Source organism: Rhinoderma darwinii, chromosome 6, assembly GCF_050947455.1.
Source record: "Rhinoderma darwinii isolate aRhiDar2 chromosome 6, aRhiDar2.hap1, whole genome shotgun sequence".
NCBI lineage: Eukaryota > Metazoa > Chordata > Amphibia > Anura > Rhinodermatidae > Rhinoderma > Rhinoderma darwinii.
In genome coordinates, this window is record NC_134692.1 from 33,037,547 (window position 1) to 33,064,935 (window position 27,389).

The 27,389-nt window shown below is 40.8% G+C and overlaps 1 protein-coding gene across 2 annotated transcripts in view; it reads right to left on the reverse strand.

The window, feature by feature from the left end:
- The window catches only part of LOC142655384 (neurabin-1-like), a 73,206-nt gene that overhangs the window by 14,823 nt on the left and 30,994 nt on the right, over positions 1-27,389 (reverse strand). For both annotated transcript variants that reach the window (XM_075829466.1, XM_075829467.1), the window contains exons 5-16: positions 25,116-25,220; positions 21,514-21,643; positions 17,761-17,907; positions 17,549-17,602; positions 16,314-16,543; positions 13,778-13,874; positions 10,407-10,563; positions 8,541-8,692; positions 7,451-7,769; positions 6,617-6,695; positions 968-1,039; positions 505-685 (exon numbers count right to left, since the gene is read on the reverse strand). In XM_075829466.1, the coding sequence (XP_075685581.1) occupies positions 505-685; positions 968-1,039; positions 6,617-6,695; positions 7,451-7,769; positions 8,541-8,692; positions 10,407-10,563; positions 13,778-13,874; positions 16,314-16,543; positions 17,549-17,602; positions 17,761-17,907; positions 21,514-21,643; positions 25,116-25,220 (1,723 nt within the window). The remainder of the gene's footprint in view (positions 1-504; positions 686-967; positions 1,040-6,616; positions 6,696-7,450; positions 7,770-8,540; positions 8,693-10,406; positions 10,564-13,777; positions 13,875-16,313; positions 16,544-17,548; positions 17,603-17,760; positions 17,908-21,513; positions 21,644-25,115; positions 25,221-27,389) is intronic.

Genomic DNA, 27,389 nt, shown 5'->3' on the forward strand with positions numbered 1-27,389 from the left:
ACGGACACAGTCATGTGTAGGGGGCCTCAAGGCCTTTTTGCAGGGGAAAATGTTTGGACAAACGAGCACCATGTGGTGTAGTCGATCGGCGCTATTTTGCCGGCAAGAAAATCTGCCTGTCTAGAAGGATCTTTAGAGACCGATATCTTCTACATGTGGTGAAGCGTTTGACGTTTTTACAGCATTAGCTAGAGTTGGATGACTTTACACCTTTATGTATCAACCCAAGCTCCATTAGATTTTCTAATTGGCAACTAGGGAGAGGTGTTGGATTTATCATAAGACAGGGGGCCTGCACAAATCCCAGGAGCTAGACAATGTGCTTAGGAATTTGCTACTAGCCCCTAATGATCTTGCATTTTTTTGTCTACGGAGGTTTTATAGTCATGCCCAAAAAAAAAAAAAAAAAAAAAAAGGGTGTCCAACAGGCTCCTTGAGTGGTCTAAATGGCTTCCTAAGAATTATGGATATTAGAGAGAGTATAAAGCTCTTATCAGCCTTTACCTTGTTTTTAGCCCTCTCCTGCTCATCAATAGGGTCGGAGCTGGGAAAAGTCAGGCTACCACTGTAAGCTGATTCTTTGTGGCTCTCACCAAACCAAGAAAAAGGCATGCATGTGGGAACCGGGGAGTCCGAATCAGACAGGGACTGATTGCCGGCTTCATCTAGCAAGTCTCTAGATCCACTGGAAATAAGACAAGACAGAATTAGAAGGGGCTTGACACACAGCTTCACCTTTTATAGCCCAGAACTGCAATCACATTGTTGGTAATATTTTTTTTTTATTTTTTTTTAATTTTCTTAAGATGACCAAACACAGAATTTATGTGTTCTACAATTATGGAAAAGCATAAAGCAAAGAAATAAAATAAAAAATAAAAAAAACACGTTTACTTCTAAGCCACTTACATTCAATAGAGAAGCGAATAAAGAGAAAAAAAAAAAAAACACTTTATATTGTATTTACCGACTATCCAATGATCCCCTTTGATTCTCCCGGTCTTGCTTTTTGCCTTTTCCTCCAGACTTTCTCAGTCCCCTGAATTAAAATATCTAGGTTATAATAAAATATATTTTGCAGACAAACAGAAATATTGAGAAACAATAAAACCAAGGACAACGTACATAAGTCTATTATAGCGGCTGATGTGTAGACACGCGAGTATACATATATCCAGCACAATCCTGCAGCTGTGGGATCCCCATGAACTCCGGTTGTGAAATAGGAATCATGACTACATGTACAGGTCCCACACTGCAAAGCTTGTGGTAGGCTCAGAAAAGTTTCCTTGCTTATCTATGCACCAGCATATATATTCAGGATACCACCTTCCTGTTATACTGTAATAGTTTGGACTTTGGTGGACGCGGTGATCATTTAATTTTTACATTTTTTACTTTACATCAGAGGAAAATGGGGGTAACTTTTAATTTTCTTTTTTTATTTATTTTTACTACTGAAAACTAACTTTTTTTACACTTATTAGTCCACCTAGGGAATTGGAAGCAGCGATAGTCAGATTGCTGGTACAATACATTAGTACTGCAGTGTATTGTAGTTTTTACGGGCTCCTGTTAAGCCCTGCCAGAGGGAGCACCTAACATGAGCAGAAAGAAAGAAGACCTGGATGCCTTCATTAGGCCCCCAGGCTGCCATGACAACCATCGCTACCTCACGATTGCGTCGTAGGGGGCTGATCATTTGTAGGTGGGGGTGGCTCCCCTCTTTCCTAATGGCTTGACCACGGCATCTAAGTGGTTAAACGGCCAGGAACAGAGCGATCGCTGTTCCTGTCCATTAGTGCAAGGTGTCAGCTGTAATACACAGCTGAAACCCGCAGTGTATGGAGCTCCATACTTCAGCCCCCGCACCACGACTTGCAGTTACGTCATGGTGCGTTAAGGGGTTAAAAGTTAAATAAGAACTCCAGCATGTTTTTGTTTTTTGCCTAGATAGTGCCGCATAGGCTGCTATTAAAGAATAATTTAGTGACTCCTGTGTATGCCTTGTGTATACAGTGAAGGAAATAAGTATTTGATCCCTTGCTGATTTTGTAAGTTTGCCCACTGTCAAAGACATGAACAGTCTAGAATTTTTAGGCTAGGTTAATTTTACCAGTGAGAGATAGATAGATATATATATATATATATATATATAAAAAAAAAAAGGAAAATCACATTGTGCACAATGCAAATAAATATATATAATTTTGACAGAGAAATAAGTATTTGATCCCCTACCAACCATTAAGAGTTCAGCCTCCTCCAGACCAGTTACACGCTCCAAATCAACTTGGTGCCTGCATTAAAGACAGCTCTTACATGGTCACCTGTATAAAAGACTCCTGTCCACAGACTCAATTAATCAGTCTGACTCTAACCTCTACAACATGGGCAAGACCAAAGAGCTTTCTAAGGATGTCAGGGACAAGATCATAGACCTGCACAAGGCTGGAATGGGCTACAAAACCATAAGTAAGACGCTGGGTGAGAAGGAGACAACTGTTGGTGCAATAGTAAGAAAATGGAAGACCTACAAAATGACTGTCAATCGACATTGATCTGGGGCTCCATGCAAAATCTCACCTCGTGGGGTATCCTTGATCCTGAGGAAGGTGAGAGCTCAGCCGAAAACTACACGGGGGGGAACTTGTTAATGATCTAAAGGCAGCTGGGACCACAGTCACCAAGAAAACCATTGGTAACACATTACGCCATAATGGATTAAAATCCTGCAGTGCCCGCAAGGTCCCCCTGCTCAAGAAGGCACATGTACAGGCCCGTCTGAAGTTTGCAAATGAACATCTGGATGATTCTGAGAGTGATTGGGAGAAGGTGCTGTGGTCAGATGAGACTAAAATTGAGCTCTTTGGCATTAACTCAACTCGCCGTGTTTGGAGGAAGAGAAATGCTGCCTATGACCCAAAGAACACCGTCCCCACTGTCAAGCATGGAGGTGGAAACATTATGTTTTGGGGGTGTTTCTCTGCTAAGGGCACAGGACTACTTCACCGCATCAATGGGAGAATGGATGGAGCCATGTACCGTCAAATCCTGAGTGACAACCTCCTTCCCTCCACCAGGACATTAAAAATGGCTCGTGGCTGGGTCTTCCAGCACGACAATGACCCGAAACATACAGCCAAGGCAACAAAGGAGTGGCTCAAAAAGAAGCACATTAAGGTCATGGAGTGGCCTAGCCAGTCTCCAGACCTTAATCCCATCGGAAACTTATGGAGGGAGCTGAAGATCCGAGTTGCCAAGCGACAGCCTCGAAATCTTAATGATTTACAGATGATCTGCAAAGAGGAGTGGGCCAAAATTCCATCTAACATGTGTGCAAACCTCATCATCAACTTCAAAAAACGTCTGACTGATGTGCTTGCCAACAAGGGTTTTGCAACCAAGTATTAAGTCTTGTTTGCCAAAGGGATCAAATACTTATTTCTCTGTGCACAATGGAAATATATATACTTTTGACTGTTATTTTCAGGTTTTTTTTTTAAATATAATCTATCTCTCACTGATACAATTAACCTAGCCTAAAAATTCTAGACTGTTCATGTCTTTGACAGTGGGCAAACTTACAAAATCAGCAAGGGATCAAATACTTATTTCCTTCACTGTACCGGTTTTAGTTGATGAACCATTTATGGGTTGTCTTATCTTGGTTCCCCCTGAGAAAGTTCCCCTAATGCAGACTACATTTCCCATGATGCCCCTGGTTTTGCAGAGGGGTGGAGTCTCGTCACACTGCACTTGCTCCGAGTCCTCTAAGTGCAGCAAGTGATAGATCAGTGATCACGGCTGACTTCACACCGCTGAGTCTGTGTAGCCTGTGTCTATCTGGTCTCCTCTGCATTCTACTTGCAATACATTTCTCCATGTCAGTCCTTACAAGGAGACCGCGAAGAGCATCTCATAGAAATACACTGGACTCTCTGCACAGCACTCACAGATAGTATCTAGTCAGAGAGAGCCAAGGGAGGTTTATAACTCTGCAGCTAATCAATGTATGGACTCCATTATATCACTGCACTCCTGCTCCCTAAAGCCTCATTCACACGAGCGTATTTTACATCCGTGTTACAGACACTAAAACAACGGCCGTTACACGGACCTATGTAATTCAACAGCGCAATTCAGACATGCGGTGTTTTTTCACGCAACGTGTGTCCGCTGAGTGAAACTTACTGCAGGTCCTATTTTTGGGTGTTTTTGCGCACCACGCAGACCATTGAAGTCAATAGGTGCATGAAAACAATGGACAGCACACGGACGTCATCCATGTGCTGACCGTGTTTTTCACGCATCAGCTAAAGAAATGTGGGGGACAAAAACACTTTTTTTGCGGGCACAAAAAACACATGACGTACGCGTGTAAAAAATGAAGACACATGCAGTACACGGATGCCACACGGAACTGCACAATACGAATGGAGGACGTACAGAGGAAAAATGGTGGGGAGGAGTCTCAGAGTCGCCAGGAGGGATTTGATTGGTGATAATGTAATCCTATAGTTCACGGTAAGTCAGCCACACACGGGAGAGTATGGGCTATTTTGGTGGTCAGACTGATCACATGACAACTGTTCAAAACGAAAGGTTTCAAAATACATGGATGCAACGGAGCTGGGAAGAAATAAAGGACACAAAAGAAAATTTGCTAGAGTGCTTCTTTAACTTTCTAGAGCATCGGGGATACAGTCACATCTGAATAACCAGACTAAATAAAAATTATTTAATTGGCACCTGGGTGACACTCTTCTACCCAAGAAAGTGAGCGCTATTAAGGGTTAAAAAACAAAAACAGAAACCAGTGCCAAATGCACACCTTTGCATGTGATCTGTGCGACCTGACAGCAGATAATGTAGTAAAGAGATTTATGGTGGAACAGTAGTAAACTTAAAACATAGAAATCAAAGATAAAAGGGGAAAATTGGCCAAAATAATTTCCAGATGTGTAATACATACATGAGAGAGGATCACTTCCATGAAGTATGTCACTCTGGAAACCAGTGGTGGTCCAAGATCAAAGCTCTACAGAGGCTGAACCCCCTTTCACACTGCCCAGAGATTTCTGTTACTGGAAACGTAACATCAATCTGAGCAAATGTGCAATCTCATCCATGCCCTGTAGGATTTCCAGCGAGAGATCAAGTGCCAAAGGGATTGAAGTCCCCCTTAGAGCCTTTTGCTTTTTAAAAATGTTGGGCTTCACCAATGTGCTCTTCTCACATGTATGTACGACCCATCAGAGGATCATCTTCACTGGATTTCCACTTTAAATATCAGTGAATATTTAAACATCTGGTGCTGGAGCCAGTTTTCGTTTTTTCATCCCCGCATTCCAAGCACTAACTTTTTTTTTAAATTTTTCCTTCGACATAGCTAAATGAGGACTTGTTTTTTGCGCGACAAGCTGTATTTTTTAGTGTACGGTTATAGAGATAAAAAATTGGTGGTTTTTTTGTTATGTTTTACTACTTTTAGGCTGAATTCACACAGGACACAAATGCGAAAGATTTTCTGTGCAGAATTTCCTTGCAGAAAAACTGCAGCGGATTACAAATCACAAATCATGTGGATGAGATTTGAACAAATCTCATCCATATGCTGCTGAACATTTTCTGGACGGAAATTAGAGCATTATTATTCTGTTACGGATGTTCACTGCGGATATCAGTTTTGTGTTGCCATATTCTGAGACACAACTTTTTTTCTTTTTAAATTCAGCCGCTGGAGCGGTTTTTTGCAGGGTGAGATGTAGCTTTTATTGGTACAATTTTGGGATACACACAATGTTTTTGGATCACTTTTTATTCCATTTTTTGGGTGGGCGAGGTGATTCTGGCAATTTAATTACACGGCGTTCACGGTGCGGGATAAATAACGTTACATTTTAATAGTTCAGATTATTACAGGCGCAGCAATACCAACTATATTTTTATTGTTTTCCAAAAAGTTTTTACGTAAAATTATGTAAAGTTTTTTTTTTTTTACTTTCACTTATATAGAATATATATTTTCTTGAAACTTTTTAAAACCTTTCTTTGTACCATTAGGGGACTTGAACATGCGATTGTTATATGGCTTGTACAATGTACTGCAAAACATCTGTATTGCAGTGCATTGTCCTGAGATTCTTATCCTGCCCAATAGGAGTACTAAGATGGCAGACCTGAAAGCTTCATTAGGCCCCCGGCTATCCATGACAACCGATCAGTACCCCATTATCGCATTGCAGGGTGACGATGAGATGACAGAGGGGTCCTCTACTTAGATGTCGCAGCCACTATTGACACAAATGGCCAGGATTGGAGTGGTCCCCGACCCTGGCGACTAGAGAAGGGCGACCGCTGTAATATACAGCCGACACTTGTTGCGTATGAAGTGGACTCAGCTCCTGAGACATCCATTGTACATATAAGTTTGGGCTACAACTAGTGTCAGGATGCAGGTGACGACAGGAGTGCCTAGTTCATGTGTAGCAGGTGGTGGTGTCGCCCTTCAGTATGTAGTAGTGCATGAATATTTTAGATTTTTTATTTTACACTTTAAACACAAAGCAAACAGAAAAAAGTACGCAAATAAAATTGTGCAGTGGTTTCATACCCAAAATCAGGGAATCTTCTTTTGTGCTTTCCTGTGTTTTCACTTGATTCTGCAGCTTTATCATCATTTCTCTTCTCATCTATTCAGGCAAATACAGGTCACATTAACACAGCTAAGAAATATTTTGATATATAAAAAAAAAAAAAACACATACACAAATATAAAGTGGATTTTATGTGGTATGCATCAAGACAAACATGAATATAAAGTATTGGATATGGATTCTGTTCTTCTAGTGTAGAGAAGGAAGCAAATATTCAACAACCGTCCTAAGAAATGAGCAAATCTATGTGCTCTATATAAATTCTATAAACTATGCACAATAAAGCTCTGGTCTGCTTTCAAAACAATAGAGCCCTGAGCTCAGGATCTCCCCCTCCATCAGATGCTGCTCAGATAGCATTGCATAGGAGATCTGCAAACTCCGCTTTCATAAAACTTTTGAAAAAGTGTTATTGGATTAGATTATTCCCAATATCTGCCTAAATTAGCTGTAAATTCCACAATCAATGCAGAAATGTATTTGTATGCCTTTGTGTAGCAGTGCACATATTACCGGGTCATCACATTTGTCTACTACAGCATGCACTGTGTACCCTGAACTATTTTTTATGTAACTACTACCGCTGCTTATTTAATGTCTCTATCCCTTTTCATGAAACCGGAGGTTTGTAACCCTTTAAAAGTCACAATTTCTGTACGCACTCGTTATTGCCATTGATACAATGATAACTTCTTGAGAGGACAACCTCATATATTACACCCCGATTATATAGTTACCATTGGACCCTGGGTCTTTACTACATATATAGTAGATCTACTGCCTAATCTTACCTTTGGCGACTTTGCCTTTGCTTTTAGATTCTCTCAGCTTGGTATTCATAATGTATCCTCCTGAGGAACTCTGAGCTAGCCCTTCCCCAGTGGGAGACTGACTGGAGGTTAGAATGGTTTCAGTGTTAGTCCTGTGGGCTGGGGATGAGGAAGTGGTAATGGAGGGGTTTGACTCCAGAAGACTACCTAAACTTTCTGCTGCTCGAGACTTTTCAATCCCTTGATCTTCGTCTTGGGAGCCAAGCTGGTCCTCTGAATCGTCTGTTCTCTCACAAGGGCTCACAGTTTCGGATTGCAGTGTTTCCTCCGCTTCATCCTCCTGTGTGGTTTTTATATAAAATGTTACAAAGAATTGGAAATTGTATTTAATTACAATTTGGTTTAAATGTATCAATGTTTATACTGATGGCAGCTGGTAGATACCGATTAAAATAAGTTCCCACGTTCGAAAAATTTTTAGTTCCAAAATTCTGTGTCAGCACTCTGTTTTTCTGATCGAGTCCCTGCTTCCCTTCACACATTGTCTATCCGCAGCCACCAGTAAGGGAGCTTCGAAGCTTACTGTATACTTGCTACTAGTTCGTTATAGAGTTCAATAAGAGCTGTAACGTATGTATACAGTGCGCTTCTCCCTAGTGGTGGCTGCAAGCATCAAGAATTTTATCATTAAAGAGGTTGTCCACGCATGGACAACTGATGACCTATCCACAGGATAGGTCATCAATATATGATCGGTGGGGGGTCCGACACCCGGACCCCGCACCAATTAGCTGCTCCAATCAGTGTGTCCATGCTGGAAGCAGATGGCTCTGGTCAGGGAATAGCGGCCGAGCTTCAGCTCTGCTCCTATTCAAGTGAAACAACTTCAACTTTTTCACCACTTGTCAAATTTAAAAAGTGAAGAGAAAAGTGGGCCTGATCTCTAAATAGACCTAGCTTAAGCCAAATTCTAATTATGTAAAAATGGCAAAATTTCTGTCAAGAGGGGATAAATTTGGCACAAATAACTACCTCGTCCACTTCTAAAAAAAAAACTAAAAAAAAAAACGCCAGTCTTTGATCATGTGGGCTTTTATTTGTAAGAACTCACCTCTGGATACAATTTTTGTTCCTTGCTAATGACTTGCTCCTTTAATTTGTTCCTTGACGGTCGCTGGCGTTTTACTTTAAGAGCAAGTAGTGCTTTGGCTTTGTGGGCGCTGGTGTCCAAACGCTGGATCTCTCCCACACATGCATCAAAGTCTAAAGTGTCAATCACAGATTGTAAGAAAGTCAGCTAAGCCTAAACAAGTCATTTTCACTTCAATAACGTTAACCAGACTCACAAGAAAGTTAAGCTGCTACATTATGCGGCTACAGGCTAACGGTTACCAGAAATAATCTTTCGGTAAGATGTGGATGGCACCTACTAAAAAAATCTTGCAGAACATTAAACAGGGTGTATGCTCTAATTGGCCAGATGGGGATTGATAGCCGTGGGTTCACAATTTGAAACCAAATCTGGCCACACATATTAGATATAAATCGGCCAAACCAGACGAGGAACTTCCCGACTCTCTCCAGAAGGCAGATCTCAAATTTTAAACATGCCCGATACTTTGTTTACTGCGGGAACAGAAGTGTCTGGTCGTGGCTCATTCCCCTTTCCCCATTAAAACATCCATGCATGTAGCAACAAGTTTAAGGTGGAATTGGGAGTACTAGATGTACTTTTGTTATTAGTAAATGTCACCCCACCCTAACCCCAAATACCCTACATGTAACATATTATAATAAACCTAAAAAGACACAATGGTACCTATTTTCCTATATACATATATCCCTCCCCCTTTAAACCCAAAGTCGCTAAATTATCTACTTGGTCTTAAAGGGAAGGTGCCATGAATTTTTTTTATCATATTTTTTTATATGATATTAACATAAATTTTATTTATTTGTGTTCTTATGTTCTACTTTTTACTTTGTTCTTATTTTTACTTCTCTATGGGGGCTGCCATTTTTTTTCCATCTCTGTATGTGTCGATTAACGACATATACAGAGATGGAATAAGGCACATACATTCCCATAGAGAATGCGAACGGGAGCCGTTCCATTCTCTGAAGCGTATTCATGCTCCCACACAGACCAAAACGAAGCTCGTTCGCAGAGCGAAATCCAGTGCCATTTTCATGTGGACCGGAAGCCGATGCCGGACCGCAAGATGACGACTTCCGGCCATATGTTCAACGAAGCGAAGGCTCAAGGAATAGGAGCGGAGGCAGGAGAAGGTAATTTATGTTGGTGTATGTGATGTGTGTATTATGTTCGTGTTATACTGTCTGCTGAGCCCTGTATCTAATCCTCCTACACTGTGCAGTCGCTCAGAAAATGGCGGCACACAGTGTAGGAGGTTTGAGGATTCAAACCCCTCCTTCTCCTGGCACTAGCCAGAATAAGGGAGGGGGGATTGTGTGAGGACACTAGAGCGAGTGTGTCTACCTCAAATTTGCAGAATAAAGCAATGAGGTTGCTTTACCACATTGACCATGCTGCAATTTTGGGAACTGCTCCCGCTAGTGCTCAGCACATGGAAATTTTATAAATTAGAATCTAATTTATAATATTTCCTGACTTGTGAAAAATTGAAACCAACGTGTAATCACTTAAATAATAATTGTTTAACTAAAAAAAAAATTTTTTTTCTAGCGACACATTCCCTTTAAGATTTACAGTGAAATCATGGGATTACTGCAACTTCAATGGCTTCCTAAATGGAATTTGACCGTGTCAAGTTTGGTTTGTGTCCCTTTTTCTCTCCATAGGCAAACCGAAGTATCAAATTGTGGTTGCGGTAATCCCGCGATTTTACTGTGGCATGCAGAGATGCTGCATAATTGGTTGATACTGGTTTATAGCCCCTCATTTATTAAATACACATCCGCGTGGTTATAAATAAGTGCAATTATTCACAATTACCAGATACAGAACACTCTAGGAAGTTGGAGCCTTCTGATCCCAGGGCAGCTGGAGGTGTCGCAATATGTTGAATGGATTCCTCTTCTTCATGTTTATTGTTTGGGACCACCTGGAGCTTATGTTCATATGCACAGAGCTTGTTTTCGAGATCTGTAATCTAGAAATTGAGGCAACAGTCATTATCTAGATCTTATAGACAGGATGTACCCACTTTAATATACTGTATAAGGCGATAAAGTGGAATGATGTATACTCATGAGAGCTCCGTGTGGACTTTATTAACACGATATTCTGTCAGACACTATTTTAATAACAGAATTCATTCTAATCCATTAGATATGAGGCGTATGTAATTATGTCTATTTTAAGACTGCCGGCAATTATTTGAGTGTTTTAAATATATTTTGAAAGTATCATCATCTTCGTGAAGAGGTTTAAGTTTACCATCGACGCCTACACAACTGCTGTACTTGGCCAATTTCTAAATCTCAATTACATTTCCAAAGATGGTACAGCAGGGAAGAATTTTAGGAGCAAATTTGCAATGATAAAATGTTACATTTTACATTATCTACCCCACCACACACACACCTATAACTTTCTCCATTTTCAGCTAGCTTCCACTCAATTTAGGGAAAAAAAAAATATATCTTATTAAAATTACTTGAGCATGTGGTTTTAATATAAAAATGCAGTGTAGAAAATAATTCAGGTGACTGATGTGGCTCGTTGAATGTAGACGAATCGTTAAATTTAAGAAAACTTTTTTTCGGGAAACAGGACAGGAAGACTGATGGGCATATGAGATGAGGGAAATGCCAAAAGCTTAAAGAGGCTCTGTCACCAGATTTTCAAACCCCTATCTCCTATTGCAGCAGATCGGCGCTGCAATGTAGATAACAGTAACGTTTTTTTTTTTCAAAAACGAGCATTTTTGGCCAAGTTATGACCATTTTTATATTTATGCAAATGAGCCTCTCTTATGTCCAACATAATGGGCGTGTATTGTGTTCGTTACATTTGGGCGTTTTTACTTGTTTTACTAGCTGGGCGTTGTGAATAGAAGTGTATGATGCTGAGGAATCAGCATCATCCACTTCGCTTCGTTACCACCCAGCTTCTGGCAGTGCAGACACACAGCGTGTCCTCGCTGTGACGTCACTTCCTCCCACAGGAACTTCATCGCGTCGGATGAGCGAGGACACGCTGTGTGTCTGTGAACTGCCAGAAGCTGGGTGGTAACGAAGAGAAGTGGATGATGCCGATTCCTCAGCATCATACACTTCTATTCACAACGCCCAGCTAGTAAAACAAGTAAAAACGCCCAGATGTTACACACACAATACACGCCCAGTTGGACAGAAGGCTCATTTGCATAAATATAAAAATCGTCATAACTTGGCCAAAAATGCTCGTTTTTGAAAAAAAAAAAAAAATTACTGTTATCTACATTGCAGCGCCGATCTGCTGCAATAGGAGATAGGGGTTTGAAAATCTGGTGACAGAGCCTCTAAGTATTACGAGTATACATTTTAAAGAAGCTGTCCCATTCATATGGGGGCGCTGCAGGAGAAATGTACAGCTACTTGCAGCTTTCTCCAGTTATAACAGCTGATCGCTGTGGTTCCAGCTGCTGGTCTTCCTGCGATCATTTGGTCTAGACCTCATTTGGAAAAATGTATTGTCCTTTAATTCTATTATAAATCTTAAAGGGCTATTTGAAAGTGTAGATACTCTTTAAACTTTTGAAATGTCAAAAGTTTGGATCGGAGGGGGTCTGGATGCTGAAACCCCCACCCTTGCTGAAACAGAAGTGCAGAAGCGCTCAGCTGACCCCCACTAATCCAAACTTTTAATATGCGTCTATGACATATCAAGTTTGATGAAAGTGTAGTTCCTATTTAACACTAGACAAATCTTCTAAAAGAGATGCTCATGTAAAATTTAAGATAATGTATGTAAATGTTTTAGAAAGTTCTCCCAAATACAGATGTGATTAATTAATTTAGCTTTATAGCAGACAAGTTTCTGATTCAAAGCGACAAATTCCCGGAATAGATAAGAGTTAAAATTCTAACTAACTGTCTTCATCCACTTAGCTTACTGTAAACTGTATTATTTAAATCAATGTATAAACAGCACGCAGAAAGCTCCCCCTAGTGGTGGCTGAAGGATGCAAAAATTTTAGCAATTAACTCTCAGGGGATTTGGAACTCTATCATAAAAACAAAGCTCCAACTGCAATTAAACAATTACCCAGCACAGGAATTCACATATATTTAGTAATAAGATGCAATACAGTTTATGTTTAGTGACCACGTATGATCAGGCTGCAGATAGGATTCTAAGTAAAAATTAAAGGGGTTTCCCAGCCACCAAACATTGATGGCCTATCCTCAGGATAGGCCATCAATAGCTGATAGCCTATCCTCAGGATAGGCCATCAGTAGCTGATGGGTCGCGGTCCGACTCCGGGGATCCCCACTGATCAGCTGTTTTGAAGGGGCTGCAGTGCTCGTACGAGAGCGGCTTCCCCAGCATTTCTACTCGCTCACTGTGAATCGAGACGGATGTAGCGGCAATTCACAGGTATTGCAGCCTTCTCCTATTGAAGTGAATGGGAGAAATGGCTGCAATACCGGTGTATCGCCGCTAAATGCTAATCGTCGATTTACAGTGAGCAAGAAGAAATTAATGGGAAGCAGCGCTGCACCCCCTTCAAAACGGCTGATTGGCAGGGGTGCCGAAAGTCGGACCCCGACCCATCAGCTATTGACGGCCCATCTGGAGAATAGGCCATCCAATTTTTAGTGGCTGGAAAACCCTTTAATTTTTCACAAAGCCTCCATTAGAAAGGCTTCTAGAATAGAAAAGATCTATACAGGACATTGAATCTGGAACATTGTGATATTACTCAAGAAAAACTTGTTTCATTCAAAAACAGTGCCACACCGGTCCACAAGTTATGAGCGGTATGGCAGCTCAGTCACTTCAATGGAGCGGAGCTGTAATACCAGACAATGCATGAAGAGTTTTTTGGTAAATAGCAGCCATGTTTTTGTAATGCTATACAACTCCTATAAAGGAATCATGCACACAGCAATGACGTGTTTGGACCACATTCATTGGTACACAAAGCTTCTAAATGCGGCATGATGTTGCATGCCATGATTTTCTTTTCTTAAGAGTCTCATATAATATATTTAAAAAAACAAAAAACAAACCTGTGTACCCCTCCATGTAACATCAGAGGTACATGAAGGTACAATTTGGGTTCATAGCATGCAATATGGATCAGAAGTACAGCCACTAACATGAAAATTGTTTAAGTTTTGCAGATCCAATATGTCCTTGAATAAAATAAGTGTTACCCTTGCATGCAGAAGATTCATTTGGTCCGTATGTTGTCTGTCTTTTTCTCTTAAAAGCTCCTTATGTTCCCGTTCTCTCTTTTCAAATTCTATTTCCCTATAACAAAAAAGGAATAAAGCAACAGTTACACATCATAAAGGACAATATAATGTTTCTTACTAAATGAAAGTGCTTTGGGTTAATCTTTATTTGGACTCAAACAAAGTAGTAGCCAAAGCTACTTCAAATTGGCTAGTCTCCCATAAATACACATTGCAGGTTTCTAAATTTTCCTAAAAAAGCTGAAGGGTTATTCCTATATTAAAGTGATGACATATCACTAGGACCGATGAAATCCCTGCCAATCCAGAGGATGAAAGGACTGATTTAGCGCTGGCACCTCTTCAAGTAATAGGGAAGGTCCCTGCACAGTCGGTGGCCAGGAGCGCACTGTGCAGGAAAAACTTTGATGGGGGGTGGGACGCAGCACTAAAGCCGTACTGCAAGCTCCTTCATCCTCAGGATCGGTAGAGGTCCCAAAGTTTGGACCCCCACCGTTCAGAAAGTGATGACATACCCTAGCAATGTTCCATAATCTTATTATGGGAAAATGTAATTAAACTAAGCAAACTTAAGAGTGTTGTCCCACAATATTTTTTTTAGAGATCTCGGTTAGATCACACAAAACATTATACTTTTTTCAATTAAAATAATAAAAATTAAAAAACCGCTTTTGTGTCTAGATATTGCTGTTACATACTTGTTACGGCGCCCCCTGATGTTCCCTTTCAGAATGTCCACCTAATGTTGCCGATGCTGGTGAAAACGAGCAGCTTCCTGTGCGCAGATTCTTTTTGGCGAGCCTGCACAAAAGCAGGAATCACTCCGCCGGCCATGTACAAGGGGATCCGGGTAGAGGAACTGAGCTACTGGGCGTGTGTGACAACCGCCATTGGACATATTAGGTGGACGTTCTGATAGAGAATCAAGAGAACACCAGGGGGGGCGCCATAAAACGTATACAACAGCAATATCTAGACACAGGAGCATTTTTATTTTTTTTAAATGATTCCAATTGCAAATGTGTGTGATCCAACTGAGAAATGTAATATTTAGCATAGAGAAAACATCTTTAAGTAATCTCCATCTGTATGGCTATGCTGTACTTGTGGAACATATCCATATAGCAATTTCTATTGATCGGAGTAAATGTTTAGTATATGGAGGTGATGTAATCATATTGCACATTTTTAATGCATGTATATCACACAGTGAGAAAGGTTTATTTAAATGCACGAAAACCTATTTAGTAAAACCAGATTATTCCAAGAGAAATGGGAAAAACAGCCACTTGTAATGCAACCTGAATACTATAAAGTGTGGCTCTATTTGTGAATCATATGGTTGATCGGTGCTTAAAGAGGCTCTGTCACCAGATTTTGCAACCCCTATCTGCTATTGCAGCAGATCGGCGCTGCAATGTAGATTACAGTAATGTTTTTATTTTTAAAAAAACGAGCATTTTTGGCCAAGTTATGACCATTTTTGTATTTATGCAAATGAGGCTTGCAAAAGTACAACTGGGCGTGTTTACAGTAAAAGTACAACTGGGCGTGTATTATGTGCGTACATCGGGGCGTTTTTACTTCTTTTACTAGCTGGGCGTTAGGAATGGGAGTGTATGATGCTGACGAATCAGCATCATCCACTTCTGTTCGTTAACACCCAGCTTCTGGCAGTGCAGACACAGTGTGTGTTCGAGAGATCACGCTGTGACGTCACTCACTTCCTGCCCCAGGTCCTGCATCGTGTCGGCCACATCGGCACCAGAGGCTACAGTTGATTCTGCAGCAGCATCAGCGTTTGCAGGTAAGTAGCTACATCGACTTACCTGCTAACGCCGATGCTGCTGCAGAATCAACTGTAGCCTCTGGTGCCGATGTGTCCTCGCTCGTCCGACACGATGCAGGACCTGGGGCAGGAAGTGAGTGACGTCACAGCGTGATCTCTCTGTGTGTCTGCACTGCCAGAAGCTGGGCGTTCTGAAGAGAAGTGGATGATACTTCTCATCAGAACGCCCAGCTAGTAAAAGAAGTAAAAACGCCCCGATGTACGCACATAATACACGCCCACTTGGACTTTTACTTTTAAACACGCCCAGTTGGACTTTTGCAAGCCTCATTTGCATAAATACAAAAATGCTCATAACTTAGCCAAAAATGCTCGTTTTTTAAAAATAAAAACGTTATTGTAATCTACATTGCAGCGCCTATCTGCTGCAATAGGAGATAGGGGTTGCAAAATCTGGTGACAGAGCCTCTTTAAACCAAGTTATAATATGAAACTTAAAGGGGTATTCCAGCCAAAATAATCAATCATCTATTTATTGGATTGGTAAAGGTCCGACTGCTGGGACCCCCCACCGATCACTAGAATGGGGTCCCAGCAATCGGACCCTCACTGATCTAACATTTATCACCTATCCAGTGAAAAGCCCCTTTAAAGAACAGAAAATAGTTTGTAAGCGATGTGTGGTAAGGGCGGCACACAACCTACTTCAACTGAAAATCCTTCAGTAACTTCTTGGCCTTGTTGTACTTCTTTTCCAACGTATCATACTGTTCCTGTGTTTCTTTTAGATGTTCATTTACGGTCTTGCACAGTGCCTGAGCCTCCAGCCAGTAGGTTTCCAACTTCTTAATCTTTTCCTTGTTCTCCTCAACAGACTGCTGATACTTCAGTCGGTTTGTTTCCCAATCCAGTTTCTCATTCTCTGCAGCTTTGATCTATAAAAGGAAAAATTGGAATATATCCATCATACTATTGTACTTAACTGTCAAAACAATCACATTCTGTAAAACATTATTAGAGGACCGCTAAAGGTCTGTTTCGAAGAGATCTAAAAAGAAAAAAAAAAAAAAAGTGGCTGAAAACATAGGGGGACAATTACGAAAATTAGTGCGAAGACTAAGGTATTTCCAGCAATAACCGGCCACGTTCAGCGCCAGTTAAAAAATGTAAAATAGGCATCCAAGTTGCAAGAGCAAAAATAGAGTTATTTCATATCACAAGTTCTTGTAAAATGTTCCTATTATCTCTTCTAAATATTTTTAAGAAAGGGGGAGGTATGGGTGGGGAATGTTGATATGGTTCAGGTGTGTTTCTCGCATTGCAGGTACTTGTAAGTGCTTGTAGGGGATGGGATACGCTAGTATTGTGGAAAATGTAAAACTTGTTTGTTTTAATAAAAAGTTACCCGATTTAAAAAAATATATATTTTTAAGAAAGATCTCCTATTGGGAACAAGTTGGCTAAAATGAGTCACATCAGGATATTAATGGTTGTATCATGGAAAGTTATAGCCATTCTTAAAGCGGATCTATCAGGTCGACTAAGCTCCCCTATTCTGAGGGTAGCAGAAAATAGAGGGTGAAACACGGAGTTTGGGGATAAATAGTGATTGATGGCTCTTCCTGTATACAAACTTAAGAAAAGCTGCCAATCACTTTTCTTGTATGAGTTTGTGTAAGGACGAGGGAGACTATCGGGGGAAAAACCCCAAGTCAAATACGTATTTGCATCTGTTCAGCCATACGCTCATCTGTCACCCACCGCTGGAAAGATACAGGCTGCTTGTTTCTACTTTACTCGTATGTAACGGTCACACACACACACACCTCAATAAAATATAGATATCTTAAAAGCAGCAAAGTGACAAGAAAATTGAAGGAGTCTGCATTAGTACACACTTAAAGCAGAAAAAATAAAACAACTTAGAACTGTGGACTTACCCGATCTTTCAGTTGATTGACTTCAGCAGTTGTGACAGCATACTTTAGCTGTAGCTAAAATAAAAAAGCAAAACCTGTATTAATAAATGACAAAATAATTTGTACATAGGAATCCATAAAAAAAATAAAATAATTTTTTTGCAACAAATTATAATTTAGTACAATTGCTAGTGAACAGGGTTTAACAGAAATACACATTGGCAGCAGTCTACCTCTTTAAACTTGAGGGCCAGCTGAGATGCATCCATATCGCAAGGAAAGTTTATATCGTCACTTTCTGCCAACTCAAACACTTCAACAGAATTTCCATGTAAATGTGACTCTAGATGATCCTCATCATCCTCTTCAAAATCTTCTTCCTGTCGACAGAGCATAAACTTGTCAAAAGTTCTAAATTTGTAAACTTTCACAAAATAATAAAAAAACAGATGTCCTACACATGTCTCCCAAAACACCTGGACAAGATTATAGTCCTCCAACACGAGGCTGAGAGGTTACAAGAATTAAGACATTTTTAAACTGGTTTATTAAAATGTTTAACTTTGCAATGGAAAAGTACAAAGAAGTTTCATGCATATTCCCAGATGCAACTAATCTTAACGCTGTGTGACGCAGTAGTACGTCACAGGCGTTGTCTTGTTAACGCGAACTGACGGACTACTACTTCATAGCATTAACAGGGTACGGTGTCTGCAGACGGTTTTAAAGCAGTGATAGCTTAACGCTTTCACTGCTTCAAGGCCAGGACCGGAGCTAGCCTCCGATCCGGCCGATTAACCCCTTAGATGCAGCGCTCCAAAGCGAGCGCTGCATCTATGGTGTTTTCATTGCGGGGTTCCGATGGCTGCTCCGGCAGACCTAACTGTCTGACAAGTATGGATGCCTGCTAGGTCCTTCCCAAAGGCAGAGCCTGCGCCATCAGTCGCCGGTGTCAGCTGTATGTTACAGCTGACGCTGCTGTAACTGCAGGGAGCGGAGATAGCTCCACTCTCCGCCATTAACCCCTTAGATGCCGTGATCAAAAGCGACATGTTAGTGGTTTGCAGTGATCGGCATCAACACGATGTGATCGTGAGGATGCCGATCGTTGCTATGACAACCAGAGGCCTAACAATGGCCTCATGGTCTGCCACGTACGATAGCCCATTAAGCCCAGCCCAAAGCCTAATAGGCTTGCTGCCAGTAAATGACTGACAGCTCTAATGCATTGCACTAGGTGGGTAGCGCAATGCATTAGAGTAAAGATCAGAGATGCAGGCTGTCAAGTCCCCTAGTGGGACCAAAAAAAAAAAAGTTAATCAAAATGTTGAATAAAAGTGTAAAAACAAAAAAGTTTCAAGTTAATAACAAACAGTGCCTTTTTTTCCTATAAGACTTTTATTACAGGAAAAAAATGAAAATGTTAAAAAAAAAAGTACACATATTTGGTATTACCGCGTCCGTAGCGACCCAATCTATAAAACTATGTTATTTTTCCCACACGGTGACCACCACAAAAAAATAAAACAAATACCAGAATCGCTATTTATTTATTTTTTATCAACACCCCTGACAAAACATGGAATAAAAAGTGATCAAAAAGTCCTATGTACACCAAAATAGTACCAATAAAAACTACAACACGTCCCGCAATAAATAAGCCCTTACACAGCTTTTTTGACTGAAAAAAAAAGGTCTGGCTCTCAGAATATGGTGATACAAAAACACAAAATGTGCAGTGTCCAAAACTGGAAGATCGGGCACCTTTTATCAGTGTGACACTGGCCACATATCTGAATTATTTATTTACCGCATTATTATACCCTCTTATTATGCCCTGATGTACCCCTCACAGATTACATATGCCCCTACATTATAAACTGAAATACCAGCAAAACCCCAAACAGAAAAACTGCCAAGCTAAGTCCGCACTCCAAAAGCCAAATGGCACTCCCTCCCATCTGAGCCCTACAGTGTACCCAAACAGCAGTTTACGTCCACTTAAATGGCATTGCCATAACCGGGTGAACCAGCTTAGCAGTTTACGAAGTGTAGTCTTTGGTGGCACAACATATTGTGCACTAAAATGCATATCAGCAAAAAATTGCAATTTTCACTTTGCACCATCCGTTGCGCATTAATTACGAATGAAAAACCACCTGTGGGGTCAAAATGCTCACTACACCCCTTAAAATGCCTTAAGGGGTGTAGTTTCCAAAATAGGCTTCACTACTTGGCGGTTTTACGATTTGACCTCAGAGCCCTGCAATTGTGGGCCAATGCTGTGAAAATCACCAAAACAGACCTCAAATACGCATGGTACTCTTCACGTCTGAGCCCTGTCATATGTCCAGACAAATGATAAATGCCTTGAGGGGTGTAGTTTCTAAAATGGGGTCACTTCTTGGTGGATTCCACTGTACTCTGGTAATTTAAGGTTTTGCAAATGCAACATGGCGCCCAAAAACCAATCCAGCAAAATCTGAATGCGTGTGTCCAAACAGCAGTTTATGACCACATGTGGGGTATTACCGTGCTCAGGATAAATTGCTTTACAAATATTGGGGTTATTTTTCACCTTTATCCCTTGTGAAAATGACAAAAATTCAACTTTTTAGTGGAAAAAATGTTAATATTAATTTTTACGGCCTAATTCCAATAAATTCTGCAAAAGACCGGTGGGGTCTAAATGCTCACTATATCCCTAGATAGATTCCTTAAGGGGAGTAGTTTCCCAAATGGGGTCACTTTTGGGGGGTTCCTACTGTTTTAGCCCCGCAGGCACTTTGCAAATGTGACATGGCACCCGAAAACCATTCCAGCAAAATTGGAGCTCCAAATGGTGCGCTTTCCCTTCTGAGCCCTGCCGTGTGTCCAAACCGCAGTTTATGACCACTTATGGGGTATTGACGTAATCGGGAGAAATTGCTTTTCAAATGTTAGGGTGCCTCTTCTCCTTTATTCCTTGTAAAAATGGAAAATGTTCACGTTTTAATCGGAAAAAATGTAGCTTTTCAATTTTATGTCTGAATTCCACAAAATTCAGCAAAAAAACCTGTGGGGCCAAAATGCTCACTATACCCCTTGTTAAACTCCTTCAAGGGTGTAGTTTCCCAAATGGGGTCGCTTTTGGGGGGGGGGGGGTTCTAAGCCCTGCCGTGGGTCCAAACAGCAAATTATTACCACATATGGGAGAATTGCTGTGCTCAGAAGATTTTCACTGCTTCATTCCACTATATTCAGCAAAAAAAACTGTGGGGTCAAAATGCTAACTACACCCCTTGATAAATTCCTTGAGGAGTGTAGTTTGTCAAATAGTGTCTTTTCAGGGTGTTTCAACTGTTTTGGCCCCACAAGACCTCTTCAAACCTGACATGGTGCCTAAAATATATTGTAATAAAAAGGCCCCAAAATCCACTAGGTGCTCCTTTGCTTCGGAGGCCGATGCTTCAGTCCATTACCACACTAGAGCCACATGTGGGATATTTCTAAAAACTGCAGAATCTGGGCAATAAATAATACCTGGTAAAACCTTGTTACAGGTAAAATAAGGATTAAAAATGAATTTCTGCAACAAAAAAAAATTTAATTTGTACATTTCATCCCCCACTTTGCTTTAAAGTGTAGCTAAACGTTTGACAAACTTCTGACATGCCATAGTGACATGTCAGAAGATCGGATTGGTGGGGGTCCGAGCACTGAGACCCCCACCAATCGCTAGAACGAAGCAGCTGAAGTGCACGTGTGAGCCCTCAGCCGCTTCATGACTGTTCGACTTTTTCAGAATCGCTTGGATAGAGATAAAAGCAATCCAAAGTTATTACCACATAAAGTGGCATGTCAGATTTGAAAAATGGGGCTGCGTCGTGAACGTGCCAACTAGTCCTCGTCCTTAAGGGGTTAATTCATATTTTATGATCAAAGAGAAGCTACAGCATTTCTATAATACAAGTCATAAGAAAATAGGACAAAAGTTACTCCTCTACCTGCCCGGTGCTTCCCTCCGAGTACTGCTGGTCATACATCTGCTGATGACATCTCTCCTGCTCCAGAGTCTCACTGATGAGCCGAGCCACTTCACTCTGTGCCCCTGGTTTCTCTCTCCCAATAAGGAACCTAAAATTAAAGGACATTGAATATACACAAAGCTTATTTTGACCTATAGAAACAAGAAACCAATGATGGGTAAGCTGCCCCCCCCCCCCCTCCATGAGCGGGGAGCCGCTTCTAAGAAGGTCTACGGCTCTGGCAGACTTGAAGCCACCAAGCAGTGAAACCTCTCAAAAAAACAAAAAATATATAAACACCTCTTTGAAAAGACCATCCCTTATCTAAACCGGATTTCCTGTGACATATTTTCAGTTCCACCATATCGTATGCATAATGGACATCATCTTTGAGAAAAACACCCCTAGGAGCACACTGTCCACTGCAATTCTGGGTGGTCGTCTCAAAGAGATTTTACTGTATTCTAAGAAATGGTCGTTGTCCTGTTGGGACAACCCCCTTAACACCACAGCTGTGGTCCCCAAGATCAGCACAAAACCTATAAAAAAGGGGTGGTCTCAAAGACAATCCTTTTTAAAATAGAAGGCGGTCCAGCGATCAGCTGATGGCTGCCGGTCCAGCTTCTAACCCCAAACAATAACATTGGTTAGCGGGGTAGCTGCATGGAAGGTCTTGATTAGTGGGACCGCCCTCTATGATGTCCAAATGCCTTAAATGGTCATATGGACAGGGGTTTTCTTCATGAGACAGCCCATTTACAGTATTTTTTCCCCAACATCTTTCATTTGCAATACAGGTTATTTTACCCACTACTTTTGGATGTTTTCTTTAACCATTTACAGTTTTTAAAACAGTTGATGAGAAGCAACAACCTAGGGAGTGAAATCTAACATTAACTCCCAGCAAAGTGCATCCTGTACATGTGACAAGCCGGTGTCATCATTGATGTCAACAGGTAAATAGCTACAAGGCACGTTTACCTGACAAGGTCACTCTACAACAATGCCGCTATGCATGCAATTAGAATTTTAAACATGTAAGTGACTCCATGGCATCTGAGAAACCATAGAACATCAACATTATTTCTCTCAGAGAACTAAGTGTAAAAAGTCTATGTTTATTGAGTTTGGATTTTTCCTCAACGAGCGTTGCTAAGTTGAGTTACGTGTGCGGTTGACTGGTCCAATTATCCCGGCGTGCAGACAAAATCCTGCCATATTAGAAATGTGGAATATTGGTATTTTATGGCTGTGCAGTGCTGCGGTATACTACCCAGCCCTATTCCGAACTGCATAATATTTAGCTAGATGAGCGCAACAAGTATCCAGACTACACGGCAAACAAATGAACGAGCATGTACTTTTATTAGTACTTATGAGGCATTTCCACAAGCTGCGTCATTGGGTCAGATTCTATATTTTGAGTGACTCGTAAGCACAGCACACCCTCCTGGTAAGGATGAGAGGAAATACTGTGGTCTCAGAGGATACGGGGACAGCTGCCGGCATAAGTACAGAGCTTAGTATGTATACAAAAGGCTTCATCGGGGGGAAATCCAGCGCAGTAGTGGACGCTGTAACCCTTTATTATCCGGTCACTGAATGCTCTACATTACAGCCTCTAAACTTCACACGACTTCCAAAGTGTAAGAAATAAAGGTGATGGCCAGCCAAGAAGATTGGACAGAGTATTCACACTAATAGTCCCTGTATGAGAAACCTTTTAAAAGGTGCTCTTCCCAGGACTTATTTGCTGTTGCTCCGAATGAACATTAAGGAGGATTACTATCCGGGAACGTAAAATTGGCTTTTCAGTAAATCAGAAGTTAGAGCAGGAGCCAAAGATTTTTTTTTTTAGTTATGTTTTACGACCATTTTTGCAAAGGTGACAACAGTAAGTGCGGCCAATATGGTAATTTTTTTTAATTGGAATCGAGAAACTTATGGTAAATCATTATTTTATTACTGAGTGTGATGAGAAAAGAACAGTTGGTCATCAGTTTCGGAGTAGCGAATTGAAAAGGTGACAACCAATATGGCTGAACTTTTCGTGGTCTCAAAAACGGACACACACACACACACACACACACACACACACACACACACACACACACAACCTCTATAAGTAAAAACAGACAATTAAACTTTGGTTACTGTTCCAACTTATGATTATAACTAGTATATGGCCATTTTTCCTCTAATCTTAAGTTTGTCAGGGGCCTTTTCCCGGGACCCAAATCGTCACTCAAAGCCAAGTTTGTCCTGGCGCCCTCTGAAGTGCTGAAATATTTCCATAATTATTCATTAGGGAGTATTCAGAATTTTATGGACTTGCAGTTTGCTAAACAGCATGTGGCAACGATTGCTCCATTAGAACAATGTAATGCTCACAGCAGCACAGAGAAATCCATAAAATAAGATGGCCATCTAGTTGGAGGCAGTGACCAAATATATTGCTTGTTTGCCAGTGACAACTTGTTAGAAGCAGCAATAAGTGCGACCAGACATAAAACTACATGACAATTTAGTGTATTATAATAATCAGTCAAAGTTTTACTACACAGGGCTGCTCATGAACCCTATAAAACCCAGCGTCTTAAATGTGCAGCCTTTAATAAGGACCCTCATTATAGCCCGAGGGGGTCTTTGAGCCCAAATTGCCTATTCTATACAACAGTGTAGCACAGTGTTTTACAATGAACTAAAAAAGTAGTGGGAACAATAATAGTAGGTTACCCCCATAACAGCCAGATAGATACCCGGGCCTAATAATTGGCTGCCAACAAGTGCTCCTAACAAACTCAAAACTAAATTTTACAACATGTTTAACGCTAAATGGTTTTCGGGACCCTATCCCTTAAAGAAAAGGGAAAGATCAGACCCCACCTAGTGCTAGTAGAACATTTAGCATCTAGATGTCGCACCAATAGTCAAAGTCAGCGAGGCTTCCCTACATCCAGATATACACGTATTTTTACTGATGTTCAATCCACTACTTATAAGAAAGGAGTCACACTGCTGGTTTCCATCTGTACACAAAAACGGATACCTTATCAAGACTTTTTTATTAATCAGTTTACGCCAGTTTTTGTTTTTTTTAAGTTTACGCCCAAAAAGTTGCAAATCATGGCGAATGCCATTTTTTGCAACTATTCTCAGCACACGCCAGTTTTGAAAAGTGCCCAGAAAAGTAAACGTGGCCTGCAACTGTCAGACTAATATTAAAGCCAGAAAACGTCTCAAATTTTGGCACATATCACATATATGCTAGCTCATAGCAGGCATATAATTTTGTTTTCTGACTTTAGGACAGTACAAAGTGTGAGAAATTTATTTTAATTAATTTGCAACAATTGACTCCAATAAATAAATTATATATATATATATATATATATACACATACACACACACACACACACTTAATATTTTAAACTGGCATCTGAAATGTCAATCTTAATAAATGTGGGTGGGCCCTAATCCAGTAAACATACAAATCCTGCAGATTAGTTGTGGACCCAAATAATACATTCATAGTTTCCTGCACATAACTTAGTTGAAATGAGCCTTGAAGATGTACCCACCTGACTGTACCTTTGGTATTTTTGAGTACCGTAGCTGCAAAATGTTGTGTCACCCCAACAAGGCTTGTACCATCGACTTCTACAATTTGGTCATTGACTTGAATTCTAAAGAAAAGAAAAAAAAGATGAAGAAAGAAGGAAGAAGTTTATCAAAGATTAAAAATGCAAGAAGGCAAAAAGAAGAGACCGCTCAGATTCCTGTCCCGAGCAATAGAGGTTTCAATAATTAACAGACATGATTAGGAAATAAGAACCAGTATTGACAGAGACCTGCGGCGATGGTGTCCTGCAATAGTCAAATTTACACAGGTCAAATTTGCCTTGCATTGAAATAATATTTTTTTTTTTACATATTCACATATAGGCATCTTTATGATCTGAACAATTCTGAGGGTTCAGAAAAATAAACCGAACAAAAATTGAATTGTGCATAAATAAAACGTATATTTTGTGATATTAATGAATAACACGTTAAACGGTTATGCCCTGACTTGTCCTCACTGCTGTATTACTAGTATGATGAAATGTGTCAATACAATTATTCAGAGTATGTACTATATATTTAATGGTGTAAAACATCAGTGGTGTAAATGTGACAAATTATAGGTTTCAAGCAAAGCTGTTAACATTATGGGAGAGTAGAGGATGTCACTTGTACAAAGAGGAAAATTTGCAAGTCAGGATTCTGGAAAAGCTGGGTGATTTCCCTTGTGGCAGCTGCGATGGCAGCCATATGGTTAAGAATTTGTAGTCGGCACACCTTGCTTGTGTTACAAAAATATATATCTTTATTGGATGGATGCCAGAGGCTACATGTGCGACGTCGACGTTTTGGTCGATAAGACCTTCGTCGGGCACTGAGCCGTGCTGGGGACTGGATCGGTGCAAAATATAATGCGTATGTAGCGCTGCTATAGTGAGTACTGGGCGGCTTACCGCTCTTGATGGGCACTGAGGTAAGCCGCCCGGTACTCACTATAGCAGCGCTACATACGCATTATATTTTGCACCGATCCAGTCCCCAGCACGGCTCAGTGCCCGACGAAGGTCTTATCGACCGAAACGTCGACGTCGCACATGTAGCCTCTGGCATCCATCCAATAAAGATATATATTTTTGTAACACAAGCAAGGTGTGCCGACTACAAATTCTTAACCTATACCCGGGTTGGGACCCTACCTCGAGCACCCAAAAGAAACCAGTGCCATCTGAACACAACCACAACAGCAGCCATATGGTTGTCACCAAGTTTTCCCAAAAAGAGCTACAACGTAGAAATAAGTGAAAACGAAGCTGGTGCGCTGATCAGATATATTGTCAGGGTTCCCTTTCTGAAATTCCCACCTCCCCGGCAAGAAGCGGTTATTGCCAGGGGAAGTTGTTAAAATTTCTGGTGCAGTGAAAATGCAGTATTACATGGAGGTTATACGTTCAGTCTCCGCTCTGATTTCTATGATGTCCACCTTCCGGGACAGAATGCAATGGGATCTACAAAAAAAAAAAAATGGAGTCCTACAATATAGAGTAAGTGGCACGTGATAATGTTCACTAAGAATAGAAATACATGTGACGAATGCAGAATTCCCGACATTAAACAAGGGCGAGAGACCTGTAGACGCTACAGTTGCAGGATTGGCGAGCCGCCACCTCACTATGTTCATGGATTTGTGCACAGGTGGCGTGTAGAATGTAGGACAATGTAAACATTACATCACGCCGGGCACACGTTTAACCAGACACATAGCTCTGTGGTATGCTGAATGCCTTGCTCTATAGTCACAGCCCATGGTATGGTAACAAAATAATTATTACTGACTAAATAGATTCTCCAGGAGTTAAACATATATGAAAAAAAATGTTGTTCTCTTATGTTTTTGTATTGCCTCTATCGTTTCCACCGCTGATCAGTTTCATGCGGGTGCCCTTCTCCGAAACAGGTCCGGTTATGTCACAGTCCTGTGTTTGGAGATCACTGCACTCAGCCATCAGCATTGTAAAAAATGTTCATATAGACACACCGATTATACAAATACATTATTAATATGGGATGTGACTGCACAGTCATCGGAATTGAAAATATTTTCCTTACATGATGTAATATTATTCTGTATACAGTCATATCCCAAATAAGCAGAACATGATACAAATACAGAGGTAAAAATAAGATATGCAAAGACTTAAAGGGGTTCTCCCATAATCTATATCAATCACCTATTCACAGGATAGGTAATAAATATCTGATCGGTGGGGGTCCAACCACTGGGACCCCCAACG